The sequence below is a fragment of the Anoplopoma fimbria genome, chromosome 2 (genome assembly GCF_027596085.1).
Source record: "Anoplopoma fimbria isolate UVic2021 breed Golden Eagle Sablefish chromosome 2, Afim_UVic_2022, whole genome shotgun sequence".
NCBI classification, from domain to species: domain Eukaryota; kingdom Metazoa; phylum Chordata; class Actinopteri; order Perciformes; family Anoplopomatidae; genus Anoplopoma; species Anoplopoma fimbria.
In genome coordinates, this window is record NC_072450.1 from 3429361 (window position 1) to 3452324 (window position 22964).

The 22964-nt window shown below is 35.2% G+C and overlaps 1 protein-coding gene across 1 annotated transcript in view; it reads right to left on the reverse strand.

The window, feature by feature from the left end:
• The window catches only part of iqgap1 (IQ motif containing GTPase activating protein 1), a 55940-nt gene extending 38155 nt beyond the window's left edge, over window positions 1-17785 (reverse strand). The window contains exons 1-2 of the mRNA XM_054608317.1: window positions 17532-17785; window positions 15997-16099 (exon numbers count right to left, since the gene is read on the reverse strand). Coding sequence (XP_054464292.1) covers window positions 15997-16099; window positions 17532-17577 — 149 coding nt within the window. The 5' untranslated portion in view covers window positions 17578-17785. The remainder of the gene's footprint in view (window positions 1-15996; window positions 16100-17531) is intronic.
• Between the last annotated feature and the right edge of the window lie 5179 nt (window positions 17786-22964).

Consider the following 22964-nt stretch of genomic DNA (forward strand, 5'->3'; position numbering starts at 1 on the left):
AAAATGCCACCAAACGGGTACCCAAATGGCGGCAACTACTGTTTTGGTTTTGTTTGTCATGTGTTTGTTTGTTACAGATGGACTACAACTGAATTGCGTTGTGTTGCATAATGACAATAAAGGATCCTTTCGATTCCTAATCGTTGTGACAATGGGGCACTTTCAACATTCATCCCATAATGCTAACATGATGAGAATGAGGCAGTTTTGATCCTAAATCTGTTCAGAAGTCATTAAACAGCTTTACTCAAGTGCATTTCAGAAGGTTTTTCGTCATTTTCACTTGAGTGAAAAATAACATGTGCATCAACCCAGTAATTTGGATCCACTCCAAATTGGTAATGGTTCTTCCTTTACTCATTCTCAACCATTCCACCAAGTTTCATAAAAATCGGGTCAGTAGATTCTAATGTAATCGTTCTGACAATGAAACCAAACTGAAAACAAACTGCTGGAATACAATACGATAATAATCTGGAACATATTAGTATTGTTTACGTTAGGGATTCTGCAGACTTAACCAACAGAAACAGAGATTTCCGTTCCCCCTGCTTCTGTATCAATAACTATTTATTAAATAACAGACATCACACAGCGCTACAGTGCAGGAAAATGTGGAAACACCACAGATAATCATGTCTTCCCCTCCAGCGTGCCAACAGGAAGCCGGAGTCAGCGCCGAGTTCAGAGGTCAGCCTCATAGGAAGGAGGTCCACTACTGACCACCGTCTCTGCAGGAAGACGATCAGACACCTCGACAGCAGTTTGTCTCCGGCTGCCGTCGAGGTGCATCCTCTGCTCTCCTGCACAGTTTAAATCCTAAAAAAACCTCAGCTAGGACGACTGCAGGGGGTCCGTTAATAAAGTTCAGTCCGTGAATAATCTCTGGATTTGAGTAACATGCTTCCTCTTTCATAGGTTTCACTCTGAGTCACAGGCACAGCGCTTCCGGCTGCAGTTAATGTTTAATAACCGCTTATATTAACAGACCACAGGCCTCATTATTGTAATGTTCGTTTTGTTCTGTTGTCCCTCTCAGGGAGCGGCCCAATAGGTTTCACTGACTCATTGTTTGCACGTTGGATCAGGACTGTAGAGAAACAATGAAAAAATAGAAAAAGGCTTTTTTAATAGAATCAGACTGAGGTGAGAACTGAGAATCTAAAACTGGATGATATTATGTTGTTAAAACAGCATTTAAATGACCAAATGTTAACACGTAGAAAGTCCTACATAGTAAAATGTACTAGTTTAATAATATTTTTCCACCAAAATGAGCTAAATTGAGAGCGAGATTAGTATGTAGATAAGGCAAATTTCTTGTTGCTGTTTCAAAATAAAACCATTGCTGCAGGATATGTTAAAGTATCAGGAAGTAGGTAATTATTGGTTAGTCATAGTGCTGAAACAATGAATTGATTGTTTGATAAAAAATAAACAGGAGCAGTGATGAGTCATGCTTTTATCTGTAGTACGTTTGTAAACTGAATACTTTATTGTTCGGGACCGTTTGTCAGACAAAAAAAAGAAAAAAATCAGTTTTTCCCCACAGGTTTCTCTGAAACTATTGTGGTTTCGACGGCAGAAAACTTTGCACATTTTAAAGTTCAATGCATCAATCTGGTGCATTTTGACAGGAAAATGAACTGAGCGGGTCAGACCCTGCTGCAGTAAAATTAGATGTTTTCTAAAGGGAGTCTGGTGCTCAGAAACACTACCACGTTTGTCCAAAGGGGGCGCCAAAACCGACAAAAAACAAAGCTCCTCTTAGTTGCTTTAATGTAGTTAATAATCTCCAATTTCATTACTTCTAGCTTTGTTTAAACATTAAAAACAAGTCGGTCCACATCCATATTTGGATACATTTCGCCTTTCTGTCAGGTAAAGAGTCTCATACCTTAAACCCTAAACCAAGAGTCAGCCAACTCATGAACCCCGCCCACCATTTAAGCCTCCCGCAAAGCCAAGGAAACCTCCTTCTGTACACATACACATTCTCAATTACACAATTATGACCAGGAAACACATAAAACAGGACATAACAAGGCCGAACATTATGCTAATTTTAAACAACAATGACCCTGACTTTGTAAAGGAGTCTGAAAGGGAAAGAGGAGGAAGTGCCCTGTGTTTTACAGAATAGCTGGAAATACAAAGGTATGTGTGGTGAGCTGTATCTGGCAGCAGCACAATGTCCAGGTACAGATACTATTAACACACAACCCCCCCGATCCTGCTTTCTGTTTCCTGTTAACCACCCACCTCTTCTATTGTGATGAGTCTAATGAAAGGCTGAGTTTTAAGAGAAGTCTGGTTTGGACTGAGGTTGTGATTTCCCACACAGAGAACCCATGCACACGGTGCTGTTTCATGGAAGCACATAGAGAACCGACGGAGGATAACAAGGAGAAAAATGACAACACAGAAAAAACAAAAAAGGTTAAGCGAGAGCCAAGATGTCCATTTCATGCTTTGCTGCAACGCTGGAATCTGCTGCACCAACTGACCTCGTCCTCGTCCTCTCAGCTCTGAAACAAGTTGGCAGCAGCTGGAGCGACGCTGAGAGGAACGCTAACTGGGTTAAAGGGGGGGGAATAATCAAGCATGTATGTTTTGCTTCACACTGGAGCACATTTCACAGCTGGTGACGCTGACCTCTACGTGAACGTTTGGTAAAAGCTTGGGAGGAAAACTTCTCATAGTACATCTGCAAATCAAGACCAAGTATCTTGATATTGCACCAGTTTTAAAAGATGCCTCAATGCCTTTTTTTCTGTTTAATTTGCATGTCAATATATATATTTTTAAACTGTTGTTTTTGCCGTGAGTACTTATAATATTTCAAGGCGAAAACACTGCATCAACCAATCACGTTGTACGGAAAATGGTTGAGCTACATTTACATCAATTTGGGTGTTCTGTATTACAAACTTTATTACTCCTTTAAACCTTGACAAAGGCAGCTGAGATCAGATTGACTCCTCCCGTTCTTACCTTTAACAATAAAAGCCCTAAACATATCACATTTGCACGTGAGAAATTCACTTTTTTTTGTCGTTAACGTCACCCCTGACCAGAAAAATGTCATAAAACATCTTTTTTTTCTTAAATGTGAGTCATTCATTTTACATTGGTGACATTTTAATAATGGTTAATGAAAAATCTATGAAAAAAAATTCAAATTAGAATCAGAAATATGATAAATCATATTTTCTCTTTTTAACCCTTTTGCCCTAGTTTTCATTAGAGTTTAATGGTTGTGACCTTTGACCCTGGAAGCAATCTAAAGGAGAATTATGAATCACATCTAGACCTGCTGAGGGCTGTAATAACAGAAAACGAAGCCAGACTGAGAATGTGAGAGAGAGAGAGTCAGGTAGGTCTGAACAGGAGTGTGTGTGTGTGTGTGTGTGTGTGTGTGTGTGTGTGTGTGTGTGTGTGTGTGTGTGTGTGTGTGTGTGTGTGTGTGTGTGTGTGTGTGTGTGTGTGTGTGTGTGTGTGCGGGGGGGGGTCATAGTCGGTCAGATGAAACTGCTGTGTCAGCTCTCAGCCACTGACTGAGGTTTCATCACCGTGACAGAACCAAAGACTGATCCCGGGTCTGTGACGGATGTCCAAACCTGCAGAGTAACTTGCGGTCTCGGGTTTCACAGACGGCCAGGTGAGATTCAGTGGAGGAGGGGCGGGGCCTCGGGGCCACAGGTACGCCTCCCTGTAGGACCCATTCATGGAGCACCGATCCCTCTCCCTTTCATTCCCACATTCCCAACTGTTGACTGTGTGACGCAGGAACCCGAGTTCTGGGAGGAAAACATTTACACAGCAACCAGAACACAGCCTGCAGCGGAGCAGACGTGGAGCTGGAGGCTGAATCACTGTGACACTAACACGTAAAGTTACAGTGATGCATTCTGGGAGTCATAACGCAACCGTTAAATGTTTCTTTTCACAGTTATTTACTGCTTATGGCTGAGAAATGACTGTACATTTTGTTTACATTAAGTTAAATGTACATTATATTGCTGGAGAAAAACTGCTGCCACTGAAATGTTGTATTTTTTTAATACTATACTATTTTTAATTACTACAGAAAATTACCTTGATTACAAATTACTGTATATTTTGATTACAATAAATGACTGTAGTTCTCCCATACATTAAATATATTGTAAATTGTACATAATATTGCTGGAGAACCTGATGCCAATTAAATGTCGTACATTTTTTAAATTATTACAGCAAATTACTGTCTTACTTTGATTACAAATTACTGTCATTTTTTATTCAATTTCGAATATTCAATAAATTACTATATTTCTCTCCTACAGTGGATTTATTGTAAATTGTAAATGATATTGCTGGACAAACTTACGCCACTTAATTGTCATTGTTTTTAATAATTACAGCAAATTACTCTGATTACAATAAGTTACTATCTTTCTCCCATACAGTGGATTTATTGTACATTATGTTGCTGGAGAACCTGCTGCCACTTAAATGTTGTCTTTTATAATATTATGCAGCACATTACTGTCATTACTTTGATTACAAATTACTGTATATTTTGATAACAATAAGTAACTTTAGTTCTCCCATACAGATATATTGTCAACTGTAGATAAACTGCTGTCACTTAAAAGCTGTTATTACAGTTATTTGCCGTAATCTTTCCATGCTGTAAATTGTACAGTAGCTTACTGGCGAAATTACTGCCAGTAATTTACTGTAATTTTGCATTTAAGGGTTTTACAGCAAAGCAAAATAACGTTGATTTAAACAGAGAGTCCACATGATTATAACTTTTCTATGTTAGTGACTTGTTAGTGTTTACGGTTGTGTTTTTCTCCGACAGTGTGGACAAGAATCAGACATTTAGTCCACTTTACAGCTAACAAACTGCATCAGTCTGTTGGTCTATAAATACTGGATGAATCGGCATTAAATTTAGCACAGATGTTCATGAGAACCAAGGAAATAAATCTTCACCACTTTATGAAACCCTGACGTTTCATCTAGACTCAGTCCCCGAGGACAGATCGTATCACCGTTGGTCCACATTGTTCTCCTCGTAGCAACACAATATGGGGGCATGAGATTACATAATATTCATTTCAGCAGAGGCTGTACACAAGAAGTGTTTGGAAACTGTTCAAAAACAGGAAATTACAGACAAATGGCCGGAGATTGAGGAGGAACTGGGCTGGACTCACAGTGAAGGTTGACATGAGAGGACGGAGCTTTAAAACTGATGGAGCAACAGTTAGCATGTTTAACGCCATAAAAACTACTTTAACATTGTATTTCAAAATGGGAATGCCCTTTTAAAGGTTATAAGCCTTTGACTACAGTCTTTGTCTAGTTTTCACCCCTCCGCCCTTTGCCATTGAGCAATGCATAAAATGAGTAATCTTTTTTTTGTTAAGTATAATGTGCAACATTTCTGGTACAAGTTTTTACTTCCGAGCTAACAAAGACAATATGAAAGACACAGACGTGACAGATTAACTTTCTAAAGTAACAGGGATTGTTTCTTAAGATGTTGTTTTATTATGATGGGTATCAAAATGTAAAGTTGTGATCATCCTGGCCACAATAATTGTGATTTATATTAATTAATAATCATCAGAAAACTCACTAAACCATAAAATAATCCATTTACGTTACATTTAGTTAAGAACCGGTAGGAGACGCATCTTTTTTTGTAGTGAACATCCTCTGTTTTTTCTTACATGATAATTCTTGATTTTTACTTACTCTACTTTCTACCGTCATAGCAAGCTAGACATCTTTTTAAGTCACTAATGTGTCGATATTCATGATTATCCCAATCAGGGCTATAGCTTTTTTAGCCATTTATAGTAGCTGAGATGTTTAATTTGCCCGATTATTTTAAATAATTTTTAATAAGCTGCTTTGGGTCGGTGTAAGGAAGTTAAACAGCTCATATTTCCCTCTCTGATATCAATTCAATAATGCGGTTTCAATTATCTCTTTTCTCACCAAAAGCTACATTTTAAAAGATTGCATTTGAACACATCGTAAAAGCGTTATAATTTACCTTCGCCCAATACAAATCTGTACTGTGTGGAACTTGAACGTACCATAATGTAACTCAATGGAACCTCCGTACGTTAGCTGTTAGCTGTAAGCAGGACTATGCTACAGAGAGACTTTGCGCTGTTTGTGATTACTGGGAATTACAGTATAATATGTTAACGTGCAATTCATTTAGTTGTTCAACATGTTTATATGCTTTTAGCTTAGTTTAGTAGCCAAGCAGGCGCCAACCGGTTAACTTTAACTAGCTAACGTAAGTTCTCCTCTTGACGATATCAAAAGATTTTTCTTTCACAATGTAGCATTATGAGCCCCTAATGAGCTCACATTTATTTTTAACTTGCCCAGACACAGTCTACTTGCCCTGCCCGAGCAGGCAAGCGTAGATGTCAAACCCTGCCTTCAACATCAGCTCCCCACAATCAATTCCTTTTGAGTGTTGCAAGTGCGATAAAATCCTTTATCTCTAGTAAGAAGACAGAGAGGGAACAAGGATGAAAGACTCTCCTGCCTGATGGAGTAAAGATAAAGCATTATCTCTGTTTACTGTGAAGGATTATCTCGCTCTGTCTCAGGAGCCTTTTAATGCAAACGGTTTCTTTTGAGGGAGGATTAAAACACCAAGACGCTGCACAATCCAGCACGCTTCCCAAACTTGAAAGAAGTAGTTACGCAAGAAGTGCAGTGGTGAGTTGAAACATGTCCAAACTTAATACATGATGATACGTCTATGGCTTAACTGTCAGTCTGCAGCTGAACAGTTGATCCAGTTTGAATACCATAATAGCTGCATGTCGAAGTCCCACTACAGTATTTAGCTGTGAGAGTAAGCTGATGAGGTTTGATTCAATGTAAGCAGACGGATCTTAAAGCCGGGGTTGAAAATATTCTTCAAAAATATTTTTCTTTATTTTTTCAATATTTCAATTTATCAATAAAAGAAATGATCAGACCAAAAAAAATATAATATTAAGCCCGTCCAATAATTTCCTTTGGACCGAATAACATGATTGGATGGGCTACTCCGTGCACTCATTGGCGCCACTGGCGTTTTCCACAAGCTGCTAGCTAACTGTGAGTACTAACAACTATTATTAATATATTTATTTTGTCTACATACTCAAGTCTTACATACACACAACAAGAAACTATTAAATATTTCCAGATTATCTCAGTTAAGAGCTTGTTATCTCTTCTCACAGTTTACTAAATTGATATCTATTTGTATCTTACTAGACAAAGCGTGGCACTGTTCACACTAAAACAATGACAGTAGAAACGAAAATGAAACTTATTTTCTATATTGTTCTATATTGTTCAAACAGTTTCAAATTTAGAGATACAACAGCCAGAGGTAAAGTAACAGATCTCAACAGATCATATAGAGGTATTTACTTTTTAGACAAATTAAATACATAATTCTCCGTACCAAATTAAGTTTTCATCATCCTAAAATTTAACAATTTTGGTTTAGTCGCTTTATCACCAGTCCATTGCCATTTGGGTAAAACACAGATCCTCTACTCTAAGCAAACCAATATTCAGTTTTTCTTTATAAAAAAAAAAAAGCCTAACTGAAAGCGTACTAATGGCAGCCATGTTTGTTCTTTACATTCATCATGATAATTTGGGGGGAGAGGCTTTGGGACAGGACTGTCTTGCTAGATTTAGCAATGTTTTTTGTTAATACTGCAAACTTCTTTAATTGGAAGAGTGTTGGCTAAACTGTGCTGTGTTTTTAGGTTGGATCACTCTTGCTGGTTTCTCAATATTACCAACCCTAGCTTTAAAGGAGAGTGTTTTAAATAATTTTGATTTAAAGAAAAAAACTAAAAACTAAATGTACCCCTAAAAAAAATCATATAACGCCACACCAAAGAAAGAGAAATACCTCACTGTCATCTGTCAATTGTGTAACCCAATAAAAATACAGCTGTGGTATTTCCCCTCAGGGTAAATGCCGATCATTCTTTAGTGTCAGAATAACAGTTGAAAACTTTTTTAACTCATCCATTTGTGAACATTCACTCAAAAGGTGTGTATTTGTATCACTTTAGCTGTCACACAAACACGACAGATCGCCTGTCTGTCAGTGACAGTCAGGAGGAAATCGGCAACCACAGATGAACTCTGCTGTTACTAAGCAATAGTTGCTACGACACGTGACTGTACTGTTTAGATAAACACAGTCATGAAAAGGGGATTGTTCCGTTTACTTTAACCTAAATAACGTCATTTCATTAAAGTAAATTTGTATTGGTTTGTTTTTTATTTGTTATCTATTGTACTGTTTAAATTTTAAATTAGTTTTGTCACGTTTTAGTTTCTTCCTATTCTTATATATTGTATTCTGCTTTTGCTTTGCTTCGTCTCTCAAAGTATTTTGTCAACTCTGTTTTTAAAGCTGCCATATAAAAAAAGTTATTATTATTATTATTATGGTCTGCAAACTCAAATTTAGATGCAGTGGATTCAAATTTGTGTGAAATCACCAAACAGACTGAAATTTAAACACTCTTAATAAAATATTTACAGTTTTTGACCCCTTTTGATTTTAATCATGAAAATAAAATGGTTGCTTTGAAAGTTAACTCTTTGCAGCTCGCCATTAAAAAGTCACAATATCTTTAAGTGATACTCAACCAAATATACAAAAGACACAAGCTTGTTAAATAAAAGTGTTTTTTCTCACTGTGCTAATGGTTTGCGCTGCTGTTACATGATACAAGAAACTGTATATTGCATTTCCCTAATTAATCAAACTGCAGCCCTGATCGAGTATATTTCGACGCATAAAGAAACCCAAGAGTTCACCAACGCAGCCTTAATCTGTCTGTATGTTTCCCCCCCACAAAGACACCACAGTCACGACCCGACAGAGCGATCAGGTCTGAGGTTGAAACTGTAAGAGGAGTGTTTCCAGTTATTCAGTCTGCTCAGTGGCATTCAAATACGAATTTAAATTCTGTAAAAGACAGACGTGAACACCATTACCTTACTACGGTTAATTTAGAATAGTCAAATACTTAATCTCCTACTTCACCTGCTGCTCTTTGTGGAACGTTATGGGAAGTTTCACCTGAACGCACCACTAAAGTGTGAAAGTTAAAGTGGTAAAGTCACTCGTGTTAAATCAGAACAGACTCTACACACAGAGAGTCAGGGTGTATTTTCATAATTTGGTTTAAAAAAAAAAAAAAAAAAAAAAAAAGTACTTTCAAGACCATCAATTTACAAAAGTGCATATATATTTCATGCAAATCCTTAAACTTTGAGGGAATTTCATGGTTACAGTGAACCCTGTCATTTACAGAAATTACACAAAACACTAATTAGACAGCGTTTAAACAGCAGACCTAAATGTGAACCACCCAAAAAAAGTCACTGCTCCGTGTTTCGTCTTCCCACAGTGACGGAGGAAGGATGTGTTTGGGGGAGTAAAAGCAGCAGGAATGGGAGGGAGGACGACACTCTCTGTCTCTGAGACGGACTCTGCTTATCAAACATCACATCATTACATCATTCTCTCCCTCGACTCATTACAGGACCTCACATTGTTTAGCACCGTCTAAACAAGGACTCCTCCAGCTGTGGTCGGGACGGAGGAGGAGGCGAAGCACACACACGCTGGAATGAGTTTATAAAGGTCGTTAGTTTCAAGTTGAAGTGAAGTGCATCAGTAAGCAGCTACAGTTATTTCTACGGCTGATATCTGGATGATTGTTGTATTGTTTATTTATTTTAGTGTCTCAATTTATTATAAATAAATATTATAAATATATTATATGAAATATGTTATTTGTATTGTACTTTTAAAGTGTTTTTGGAGAGGTTCTCGTGCTGCTTTTAGGTTGTGGTGACCCACCGTGAAGACGGTTCTCCCTGCCATCTCTTAGTCGATTACTTAACTTATTGGTTGTTCTGGTGTAAGTCAACTTAGATCTATTTTCATTTGTTGCGATTGTTGCATAAATTTACATTACATTACATTACATTACAGTCATTTAGCAGACGCTTTTATCCAAAGCGACTTACAATAAATGTATTCAACATAGGTATTCAAGAGAACTACTAGTCACCAGAAGTCAATCAAGCATCTAAAGCATAAACCAGAGCAAAAGTATAGTGCAGAGGCAAATTACTACGAAAACAACAATTGCAACAGACTAATACGAATATAAATGTGTGCATGTGACATCCAGTTTGTTGCTGCTTGGGTCTTATATTTAAATTTACGTTCATCCAAATGTTAATTCATGCAGCAAGTCTTTATGTTTATTGTGATTCGTAAAATGTGGTGACATCACTGGAACCAGTCGGTCCAGTAAAAGGCTGCAACACGAGATAGACAAGGTCAAACAACCCCCCCATTTTAACTTCATTAGCACCCGAGAGTGAAAATGAGCACACCCAGAATATCTGTTACACTCCTCCACAGCACTGAATGGTACTGAAGCAGAACGTGAGTCCAAAAAATCTAACGGACATTTACAATCTTTTATTTTTCATTTGCCCCAACAAGTCAAAAGTTACTATTAGATAATGTCTCATTTGCATATCAAAACATCACATTTCAGAAAACGTGTAATACAAAAAATGACTGCCTTAATGTCAGTAATCAGCTGGTGAAGTTTCATGTTGATATCTATTAGTTATTTTTTTTACCCTATTCACCTGTAGTGTCTTCAACATGTATGTAATTTAACTAAACATTTCTTTAAAGGACGTTTTCTCTAAATGAGTTTTTTCTCAGACTCTGATCCATAAATCTCCACTTCAGTAGCTCTTACATACACCAAACTTTACAGCTTCATTCCTCTCTATATTCTGAAGGTTAACACAGAGGGGTTTGTTCAGATATCATTCATAACCTGATTTATACAACATTTCAATACTAAAACATGCCAAAAAAATTTGGTTTTTATAGCTGTTGACAACATTTTCTGATTTCTGGAGTGATACCAAGAAGAATGTCTTAATGTAAGCAATCAACTGGGGACGTTTCATGATGATATATATTATTTAATTATCTCTGACCCTATTCACCTGTAGTGTCTCCTCTTAAAGGAACATGCCCTCCGCTCAGCAGGTGGCAGATATATATACGGTAAAGAGTTCACTAGCAACTATCACAGACTCTCTCTTCACTTTCACTCTGCTGTCAGATGTTGGAGGAATCTGGTTCACCTGTGGAATAAAAACCTTCACCTGCTGACTGAGTGATTAACAACCAGCATTCCTTCGCTGCACACAGGTGACAGGACAGGACAGGAGGAGGAGACGACCATCGTACATGTGATGCATCTCTACCTGAAAACTGTTTGTTGTGCACCGATGCGATGGAGGAGGGAATGTGCAGCGAGCAGCGAGCACGGATCGATAAACAGACCTATCGTTAGGAGAACACGTCCGACTGCATTCCCACAGACTGAAGCAGCGAACGACAAGAGTGAAATAAACAACGTTCGAATGCACAGAGATAAAAGGTCAGTTTGTTGAGAGAATCAGCATGAATGAGTGCATCAGCTGCTCTTAAAGAGACAGTAACGACTATATTTGATAATTGATGAGTCGTTTATCGTGTAAAAAAATGCTGATTCCAGCTTCCTCGGTGTAACAATTTGCAGCTTGTTTGTTGGTCGGATAAAAACAGCAATATGAAGACATTATAGATTAAACTAATTATTATGAAATTTTAACAAATTAATCAGTTTTATCCTTTTCCGATGTGGAGGTCCAAGTACAGAGGCTGTCGTATGTTGTATGGATTGTAAAGCACTCTGAGGAAAATGTGTGATTTGTGATATTGGGCCACGCAAATTAATTTAATTAATGGAACCACAAAAAAGTCATAGTTGTAGCCCCGCCCAACCGACCTTCCTACAACGGTTCGAATGAAACGACAAAACCACGAAAAGTTACTCCTAATTTTTGGTGAGTTTTCCTACGAAAGTCCAGCAACACATATCAATTTCCACACGTTTCATCCATACGTTCTTTTCAAAATAAACTTCCATCTTCACAGGAAACTCAGTTAGGTTTATGAAACAAAACAATTTTGCTAGGTTTAGGCAACAAAACTATTTAGTTAAGTTTATGAAACCAAACTATTTCGCTAGGTTTATGCAACAAAAGTACTTAGTTAGGTTTAGGCAACAAAACTACTTAGTTAGGTTTAAGCAACAAAACTACTTAGTTATGTTCAGGCAACAAAACTATTTAATTAAGTTTATGCAACAAAAGTACTTAGTTAGGTTTAGGAAAAGATTGTCGTTTGGGTTACTGAAGTACGCAAGTAATGAGACATAAACATCAACACTGTCTTGTCGTTTCACACTGGAAACGAGACGCCTGGCTGAAAGATGTCAGACCCATCCACCTCCAGCTACAACGGCTAGGTGTGTGCTTTTGCAGCCTGCCCCGCAGCAAAAAGCACCCATCATCTCGAATTAGAAAAGCCATAGAGAGACAAAAGGCCGAGCATTCAAATATGGCGTGATAATGTGCACGGCAGGTCTGGTCAGCCTCAGGCGGCTCCTCTGGGTTTGATGGGAACATGAAAATGAGAGCGATAACACAGAGTTTGCATCTGTCTGCTGAGAGAAAGAGAGTCTGTGAGCTCAGGTAGTAATGTTAAAGCAGTGACGGAGCACACACACCCTGCTGTGCACCTGTCAGAGGCATTCCCATCATACCAGTCTGCATTGACACACACTCCCAGCATTGCTTCAACTCCTCCCCCCCCGGTGTTCCCCTGCAGGCTCAGGTGTTCCCCACCTGAAAGTCTGCATGGTTTCACAAATGTTTCTTCAAAAGCACAGAATCTTTCAGGTTTTCCTTTTAAAATATCTTCAACTTTGTGTTTTATTTCCCCTCAGTCAGTCTTTCCTGAAGGACACATTCACGGACACACGACTCCAGTGGGACGAGAGGAGCTGGACTCTGTGTTTACATCATGATGCTTGGTGCTCAGACACAGTCAAAGTTGATGGACAATGTTTCCCTGATAAAGGCCATATCACCCAGAAAGCTGTTTTGCATTCCTCCTGGCGTAAACAGGAATGTTCTTCTTCTTTTGTCGTTGCTGTCGTTATATTTTTACTTGTGTAGCAAATGGGCTTCAACTGAAGAACGACCATAAATTGTCCTTAAATCCTTGAATTATTTTTCATCCATGTCCGTCCTGATAACGTCTTTGCAAATTCCTAGTCGACATTTATATGTTTTGTAATTAAAAAATAGTAACATCAGACAAATTTTCCTTTTTTCTTTGCTGAATCCAAAGTAACGGCAAACAATGTGAAGTGATGACGCACATCCAAACCGCTGTAGTCCCAAAAGAACCCAGCAATGAAGATATGAATAAAGGATTACACACGCTTCTGCTAGCTTGACTTTGATGAACAGCTAAAGTCTCCATTGAATTGGGATTTTTCTAAATTGTTATAGACATTTTGTATTAGAAAAGCTGCATGGAAATTGCAAAATTCGATAAAACTTTCTCAATTGTTTTGAGCCTTTGTCGAAATAAAACCTTCCCATTTGAAACAAATTCCTAAAGACCTCTGTCCATTTCTTTTCTCGTAGAAGCCGAGTTAATTCACATTTCTTGTCTCTTTTTGCAGCATTTCAAAAGCTCTCTTAAAATTGTATATTTTGGTGATATTTTGGTTTGTATTAAGAATGGACATGATTATTTCTGGCCTATATGTGGCTTCCTCTTACTCCCTTTTGGGCAGCCATTCTACTACTTATGCACTTAGAAGCCAAAAGGATGCTAACTGAGTAGCTATTAGCCTGTTGAAACATAATTCTATGACACATTTACTTTTATTCTACAAGGCAAAATCAGAACCAGAACACTGGGTTTGGTGGAAAAACTGCAAATTCCATCCTGACATGCACATTTATTTCAGAAAACCCTGTCTGACACCGGTGGTGTGTTCAGAGAAGTTGAGTCATGAAGAACGTAAGAAGAACGTGTTTTACGTTTTTCCTAATAAGTCTATGAGAAACACTGCTGAGAAACATACTTTTTTAGGTCTTATTTTGGTGACAACTCTCCTGAAAGTTCAGAGACATTCTGTCACAAACTGAGGTAAAAAAAATAAAAAAATGGGTTCAGACAAAACAGAAGTCGTTCCAAGAATTTCCTGGAGATCAGAGATGGACGATAACGACAGATCTACCGTTTAATAAGAGCAGGATGCACCGTCGCAGCAGCACGGACTGCTGCAGTCACACACACACACACACCGGAACCGGTTGCTATGACAACGGTGGTTTTCTGTAGCAACAGTGGGAAATACTCAAATCAACTGAGCGACTGAGTCACTTCCTGTCTCGCACAATCCTTCCTCTTTTTAAGCAGCGAGGCCGAGCAGTCAGGTTCGAACCCTGAGTCACTAACAGCGCGCACACACACACACACACACACACACACACACACACACACACACACACACACACACACACACACACACACACACACACACACACACACACACACACACACACACACACACACACACACACACACACACACACACACACTTCACAAATTCCAGATATCAAATTAAAAGAAGTTCTGCTTAAATGCCCTAAATGTAAGGTTACAGTCATTCACACATCACAGGAAACCTTTTTATAAATATTGTATCACTTTGTGGAGGAAATGGCAAAAAAAATCGCAAAAATCTGAGAAATATTTTAAGAAATCACATCTATGAAATGTTACTTCACATTTTCTAGCTGCAAAATCCGTCATCTGATTTGCAAAAAGAAGCCAAAGTTCTGAAATGTTTTATGTTGTCTGAATATGAAAGTGAAGTCCCGCCCCTTTCCTAAAGAGGTGGGACTTCACTTTTTTTAAAATAACGGTAAGAGAAAGTATATAAGAAATAGGAGTTGATTACATTTGAGTTGTGCCATGAATGACACATTTTCTTTAATGTTTCTTAATTTAAAAGGTAATTCTGCAAGTCAAGAAAGTCTAATATGTCAGAAAACTGTTGAATTATAAGAAAATACTTTATTAGCAAGACTTTGAAACCAAAAGTGGTGTTAGTGACGTCTCTCTCTGAAGCTACAGTGTCTGTGTGTTTCATATCAGGACGTTCTCAAACCAACAAACGGGTCTCAGTGGTTCTTTCTCTTCACTGATAAAAAGAGTCTCTGGATAAATCAGCTAAGATAATGTTAAATGTCTAGAACAAAGCTAAGTTACAGTTCACTGAGCGGTTTAACATAGACTTAAATGTTACCACGACAAAACGAGACTTTCTTGACTTGCTAAATTATCTTTTAAATCGACAATCATCATTTTAAAGAAAATACTTGTCAGTTGCCTCTGACTTCTGTGCATATTCTTCCAAAATAAAGGTCCTTTAGAGGACACAGGAAGGGGCGGGACTAAGCTTCTCAATGCAACCAGCTGTGTGAGGACTTTGGCTTAAAAAGAGATTTCAAAAACTGGCATAAATGATGCTTTAATGTGGAACAATCAGATCCCAGGATAAGAGATCTGACCAGAACCTCAATGCAAACTTTTTTGACCATTTTGATTCTCTGTGTTACAACCAGCTTCAACAAGAGGAGCGCTTCATCCTTCAGCTGTCGCTTTATGACAATAACCACACTGATGATCACTTCACTGACCTGCAGAATCACTCTGGATCGGCTGAACTCCAGAAACAACATCTCTGATCAGGGATTACCAATCGGACAGCCATGCTCACTTCAGACCATTTTTTAAATCTTTACACCTCACTGTTGGGAACTTCTTGTCAGGTAACACACAGCCTGAAGTTGCTGTATTTCATAAAGATGTAGAAATTGCATATTCACTATATAATGCGAGAGACAGTCTGAGACATGAATCAAGTTTCTAACCTCCTGCAGAGCTCCAGCCAGCTCGCGGGGGGGGGGGGGGGGTCTTACCTTTTGGCCTCCTCCAGGTGACACAGGTACTCGTAGGCCATGTTCTGCTGCCGCTGCTCGTCCATCTCCTCCGCCGTGAGCCGCTCCACGCCATCCAGGACCGCTAGAATAAAGGAAAATGACACTTTAACAGCAGCAAAACAAACACAGGAACAAATGCAAGAAATACAAGAAAACTCTGGCTGAATTTACTCCAAATAAGCAGAAATAACAGTTAATTGGCTTCTTCCTGGTTGCACAACCAGGAGAAAGTTTCCATCCAGCTGCGCGGCCTCTCCAGAGCTCCTCATATAAACACACAGGAGGTGTTTTTACAAAAGGAGGCTCATTCATTAGTCGCCAGTTAACACATGAGCTCACTGTGGCTGTGTGATGAGGGCACGGCTTTGTTTGCATGCTTATTAATACACTGAATACACAAAATACACAAAATACACAATGCAGGGTTTGAGAGGAGGGGGGTTGCGGGGTCGATCCCTGTGAGATTCCACAGAGTGGAGCCGCCTGCAGAGGAGTTTTTTCCTCCAGAATCATGGAGAGGGGGAGGGGATCTCATGTCCTCCTGTCACATCTGAGGTGGGAGAGCTCAGGTAGAACATCATCAACAGGTAAATCCTGATTTCAACCGAGACCTCAACCTCACACCGCGGAAACTTGATAAACGTCCTTTTATGCACCGTTTTTTTTTGCACAGTTTAACTCAAAAATGTAAAAGTTTTACCTCAAATGATAAAAATAAAATAAGACCTGCCAGCTATGCACACTGCTTTCTTGTTTTTTTATATTTCCTGTTTAATAATAATAAAAATAATCTTTATTTATACAGCAAATTTCATACAGACTCTATAGCTTAAAGTTTGTACATTTAATAATAAAAAAATTTAAAAATATATATTTTTAGAGAAATAATGCATTTTGCACTTACAGTTTAAATGCAATTAAATGAAAAATCAACAGATGATTAAAAACTGGAAAACCTTTTACATGTAACATATAAAGGTTAAGGAGATGAGGGAGTTTTAAGTTGTATTGTTTCAATACAAATGAAAGCTTGAGGACTAAAACCACACATTTCTTTAACTATAACTTTCCTCTTTCTTTAATAAGTCAATGGGCGGTGGTTTTTCACTACTTCCATGTTTATGAAAAACTAAAATACAAAACTTCTCCATTGAAATACTCTGCAGTGTTTTCACTCTGTGGCACAACAACACGAAACTTGGACTAACTTTCTTTAACTTTCTTAATAAAACTAGTTTAAACTCCACCAGCAGGCCTCTTCCCTTCTCCACAACGCGGTGCTTTATCATATAAAACGCGGAAGTCATAATGAAGCTGCAACCATGCTGTCAGAAACCAAACCTGAGAGCTCAGAGAAAAACACAGAAACTTTCCTGAACTTTCTGAACTTTCTGGGTGCGTTTTCATGGCGCACAGAGCCGGAGCGCCTGTGGAGAGGTGCGGGGTCAGCCCGTCCTCCTGGCCTCCTGGCCTCTCCAGGTGAGCTCAGAGTGGAGAAAGAAGAGTGAACTTACAGCCATACCGGGGCCGGAGCCCGTCCGTGTCGTCTGAAGTTGACATCCTCCTCTGAGAGCTCCGAGCTTCGCTTCAAATAAACTTTTACGCACTTTGGACAGCTTGGTTCCAAACTCTCCAAGTGACCTTTAGAGTGACCTTTCGGCCCTGTGGTTCCTCCTCTGCAGCTCTTCTCTGCTCCTTCTTCTCCTCTCTTCTTCTTCTTCTTCTTCTTCTTCTTCTTCTTCAGACCTCACTGATGTCACTGGGTGTGTTCTTCCTAATCCTGAACTATGCGTTTCAGGAAACGGAGCTCGGCAGCCTCCGGGCGGCAGACACTGGAGGTACAGCGACCCTCGCAGGCCGACGGAGGGAGGCTCCACACGGGGTCCGAGGGCCTCCAGGGGCCACTGAGAGGTCAGGGGGACATGGGGGACTTTATTTATTATTATTATTATATTCCTTTATTATTATATTCCTTTATTATTATATTCCTTTATTATTATATTCCTTTATTATTATTTATTCCTTTATTATTATATTCCTTTATTATTATTCCTTCCTTTATTATATTCCTTTATTATTATTATATTCCTTTATTATTATATTCCTTTATTATTATTATTCCTTTATTATATTCCTTTATTATATTCCTTTATTATTATATTCCTTTATTATTATATTCCTTTATTATTATATTCCTTTATTATTATTATTATATTCCTTTATTATTATATTCCTTTTATTATATTCCTTTATTATTATATTCCTTTATTATATTCCTTTATTATATTCCTTTATTATATTCCTTTATTATTATATTCCTTTATTATATTCCTTTATTATTATATTCCTTTATTATATATTATTATATTCCTTTATTATTATATTCCTTTATTATTATATCCTTTATTATTATATTCCTTTATTATTATTATTTTATTATATTCCTTTATTATTATATTCCTTTATTATATTCCTTTATTATTATATTCCTTTATTATTATTCCTTTATTATTATTATTATATTCCTTTATTATATTCCTTTATTATTATTCCTTTATTATTATATCCTTTATTATATTCCTTTTATATATTATATTCCTTTATTATTATATTCCTTTATTATATTCCTTTATTATTATATTCCTTTATTATTATATTCCTTTATTATTATATTCCTTTATTATTATTTCCTTTATTATTATATTCCTTTATTATTATATTCCTTTATTATTTCCTTTATTATATTCCTTTATTATTATATTCCTTTATTATATTCCTTTATTATATTCCTTTATTATATTATATTCCTTTATTATATATATTATATTCCTTTATTATATTTCCTTTATTATATTCCTTTATCCTTTATTATTATTTATTATTCCTTTATATTATTATATTCCTTTATTATTATATTCCTTTATTATTATTCCTTTATTATATTCCTTTATTATTATATTCCTTTATTATATTCCTTTTATTATATTCCTTTATTATTATATTCCTTTATTATTATATTCCTTTATTATATATATTCCTTTATTATTATATTCCTTTATTATATTTCCTTTATTATATTCCTTTATTATTATATTATATTCCTTTATTATATTCCTTTATTATTATATTCCTTTATTATATTCCTTTATTATTATTATTATTCCTTTATTATATTTCCTTTATTATTATATTCCTTTATTATATTCCTTTATTATATTCCTTTATTATTATATTCCTTTATTATATTCCTTTATTATATTCCTTTATTATTATATTCCTTTATTATTATATCCTTTATTATTATATTCCTTTATTATATTCCTTTATTATATTCCTTTATTATTATTATTATATTCCTTTATTATATTCCTTTATTATATTCCCTTTATTATTATATTCCTTTATTATTATATTCCTTTATTATATATTATATTCCTTTATTATTATATTCCTTTTATTATATTCCTTTATTATATTCCTTATTATATTCCTTTATTATTATATTCCTTTATTATATTATTATATTCCTTTATTATTATATTCCTTTATTATATATTCCTTTATTATATTCCTTTATTATTATTATTATATTCCTTTATTATTATTCCTTTATTATATTATTCCTTTATTATATTCCTTTATTATTATATTCCTTTATTATTATATTCCTTTATTATATTCCTTTATTATATTCCTTTATTATTATATTCCTTTATTATTATATTCCTTTATTATTATTATATACCTTTATTATTATATTACCATTACAACTACATATATACAACTTAAATACACATATATTCAACTTTATTATTATATTACACCTATTATAAATACATTCCTTTATTATACACAGACAATAAATATTACTATACAACTACACAGACAATAAATATACATACTATACAACTACACAGACAATAAATACACATACTATACAACTACACAGACAATAAATACATACTATACAACTACACAGACAATAAATACACATACTATACAACTACACAGACATTATAAATACACATACTATACAACTACACAGACAATAAATACACATACTATACAACTACACAGACAATAAATACACATACTATACAACTACACAGACAATAAATACACATACTATACAACTACACAGACAATAAATACACATACTATACAACTACACAGACAATAAATACACATACTATACAACTACACAGACAATAAATACACATACTATACAACTACACAGACAATAAATACACATACTATACAACTACACAGACAATAAATACACATACTATACAACTACACAGACAATAAATACACATACTATACAACTACACAGACAATAAATATACTACATACTATACAACTACACAGACACAGACAATAAATACACATACTATACAACAAAATAAAGATAGAACAGGAATAAACATGTTGACAGACTGTGGTCTCCGCTGTTGTTATACAGTCTGATGGCAGTTGTAGTTTAGTGTCTGATGGAGGCATGACACCCCCAAAAAACAGTAAACAAAACAACAACTCAAACTCAAAAAACTAGATTTTTATGTTATTTTTATTATTATTTTTTTGTTTATAGTTTTATATAATTTTCAAAAATGCAACTGGACTCTGTTTCATTAATCATTATTATATTTCATCTTATTTAAAAAATATATAAACTTAAAAAATACAACTTTTAATTAGAAAAACTTATTTTAAAACGTTTTGTTTTATTTATTTTTTGTATGCTCTGTATAGTTTATTTAAAAGTAAAATATTTATTTATTTATGTAAACAATTGTTACATTTTTTTTCTCACCTTTGTGTCGTTGAATTTTGTTTTATTTTATATCATCTTGTTTTAATTGTTTTATTAAATAAATAAAAAACTTAAACGTATAATTGAAACCTTTTTATTTTTGAATTATGTTTTTTGTATGCTCTGTATCTATATTATTTTATATAAATGCAATAAAAAAGAAAATAATTATGTGGATGTGTCTGCTTGAACAACTTCATCTTTAAGAATAAATATCAGATAAAGTTCATCATAATGTGACTTTAAGTGCATGAGTAGGTTTATTTTATTAATAATAATTATAACGTAAAATGTCTCCACATCATGTCTTCAATAACTTAATTCTTTGTCATATTTACATTCTGTTGTTCTTTATCTTATCACAAATATTCTCAGTTTGAAGTTTGATTAGTTCATTCTTGATTTAGGATTATACAGAGAAAATTGTAAAACATGCAACTTTTAATTAGGAATTCACAAACACTGGATAACACTTTAAACTCCATAGATTTAAATCAAAACACAATTTGACTAAAATATATCAACAAAAGTGAAAATAATATCATGAAAATGCTAAAGTTTAACAGTTAACAGAATAAATAAAATGAAATTGTATAATTTTAGTAACTTTACTTTTGTTGTCAACATTTTCTGGGGCGGATTAGACATCCCATAATAAATGTTTCATTAGTGGAGAGCAGAGTTCGGTGGAAACAGATTACATTTAATTGGGATTACATAATTGTTATAATAATAATTATAACAAAATAAAATATAATTAACCCTTCTTTCTGTCAGATGTTACCATGGAGACCACACTGTCAGTAACTGCACCCCCAAGTTACCATTAGATAATGCCTAATTTACATATTTAAACATGACATTTCAGAAAACTTGTAATACAAAACATAATCATCTTAATGTCAGTAATCAGCTGGTGAAGTTTCATGTTGATATCTATTAGTTATTTTTTTTACCCTATTCACCTGTAGTGTCTTCAACATGTATGTAATTTAACTAAACATATCTTTAAAGGACGTTTTCTCTAAATGAGTTTTTTCTCAGACTCTGATCCATAAATCTCCACTTCAGTAGCTCTTACATACACCAAACTTTACAGGTTCATTCCTCTCTATATTCTGAAGGTTTCTACAGAGGGGTTTGTTCATATATCATTCATAGCCTGATTTATACAACATTTTATTACAAAAAATATGGAGAAAAAGGATTTCCTAAAGGCTGTTGGCAGTATTTTATGATTTATGTGATACAAATAGATATTTAAAATTCCCTCTGTAAAAAAAGTTGACTCTAATATGTCAACAACATATTAGAGTTTTATCCAATGTTCACATTTCTGTCCTGGAATTTTATGCCAATAGCATATGTATTTGGAAGTATGTCTAATTTGCATATTTCTACATACATTTGCAGAAAACTTGTAATATAAAATATATTTCTTAATGTAAATAATCAACTGGGGAAGTTTAATGGTGATATATATATATTAGTTCATTTTTCACATTTGACCCTGTTCACCTGTAGTGTCTCCCTTTAAAATGATTGGGTATTAAAACTTTTATTATTATCATTATTGAAAAGGTTTTCTGCAAGTTCTTTGTGTTTCCTATTAAGCTGCTCTAAATAAATTATGCATTTGGTTATTATATAAACTCCAAATAGAAGAAAACACATCTTTGCACACAACATGCACACGTTAAACTTAACATTTCAGACAACTTTTAATTAAAAAAAGATATATTCTTAATGTAAGTAATCAACTGGGGACGTTTTCACTGTAATGTTTATGAGTTAAACATGTCACATTTATCACCCCTGGAGATAACAATGATTATTACATCATTAATAATGATGTCAGTACTGTGACTTTAGGCGGATAAATAATATATTCATTGTATGAATGATGGAGTTTTAATGACTTTTGAGCGCTTTAAGGTGTTTAATAAAGAGTGGAAACTTAATTTAAGGCCATGTCACGTGACCAAATAGCTCGTGTGATTGATTTAGACTCCAAATATTACCGGATTTCTTACAGAGTTCCCTCTCATTCATGCAGTACTTGACTTTTATTGATTTTTTTTAATGCAAAAACAAATATGTTCAATGTATTAATTTATATTTTAACTGTAAATAG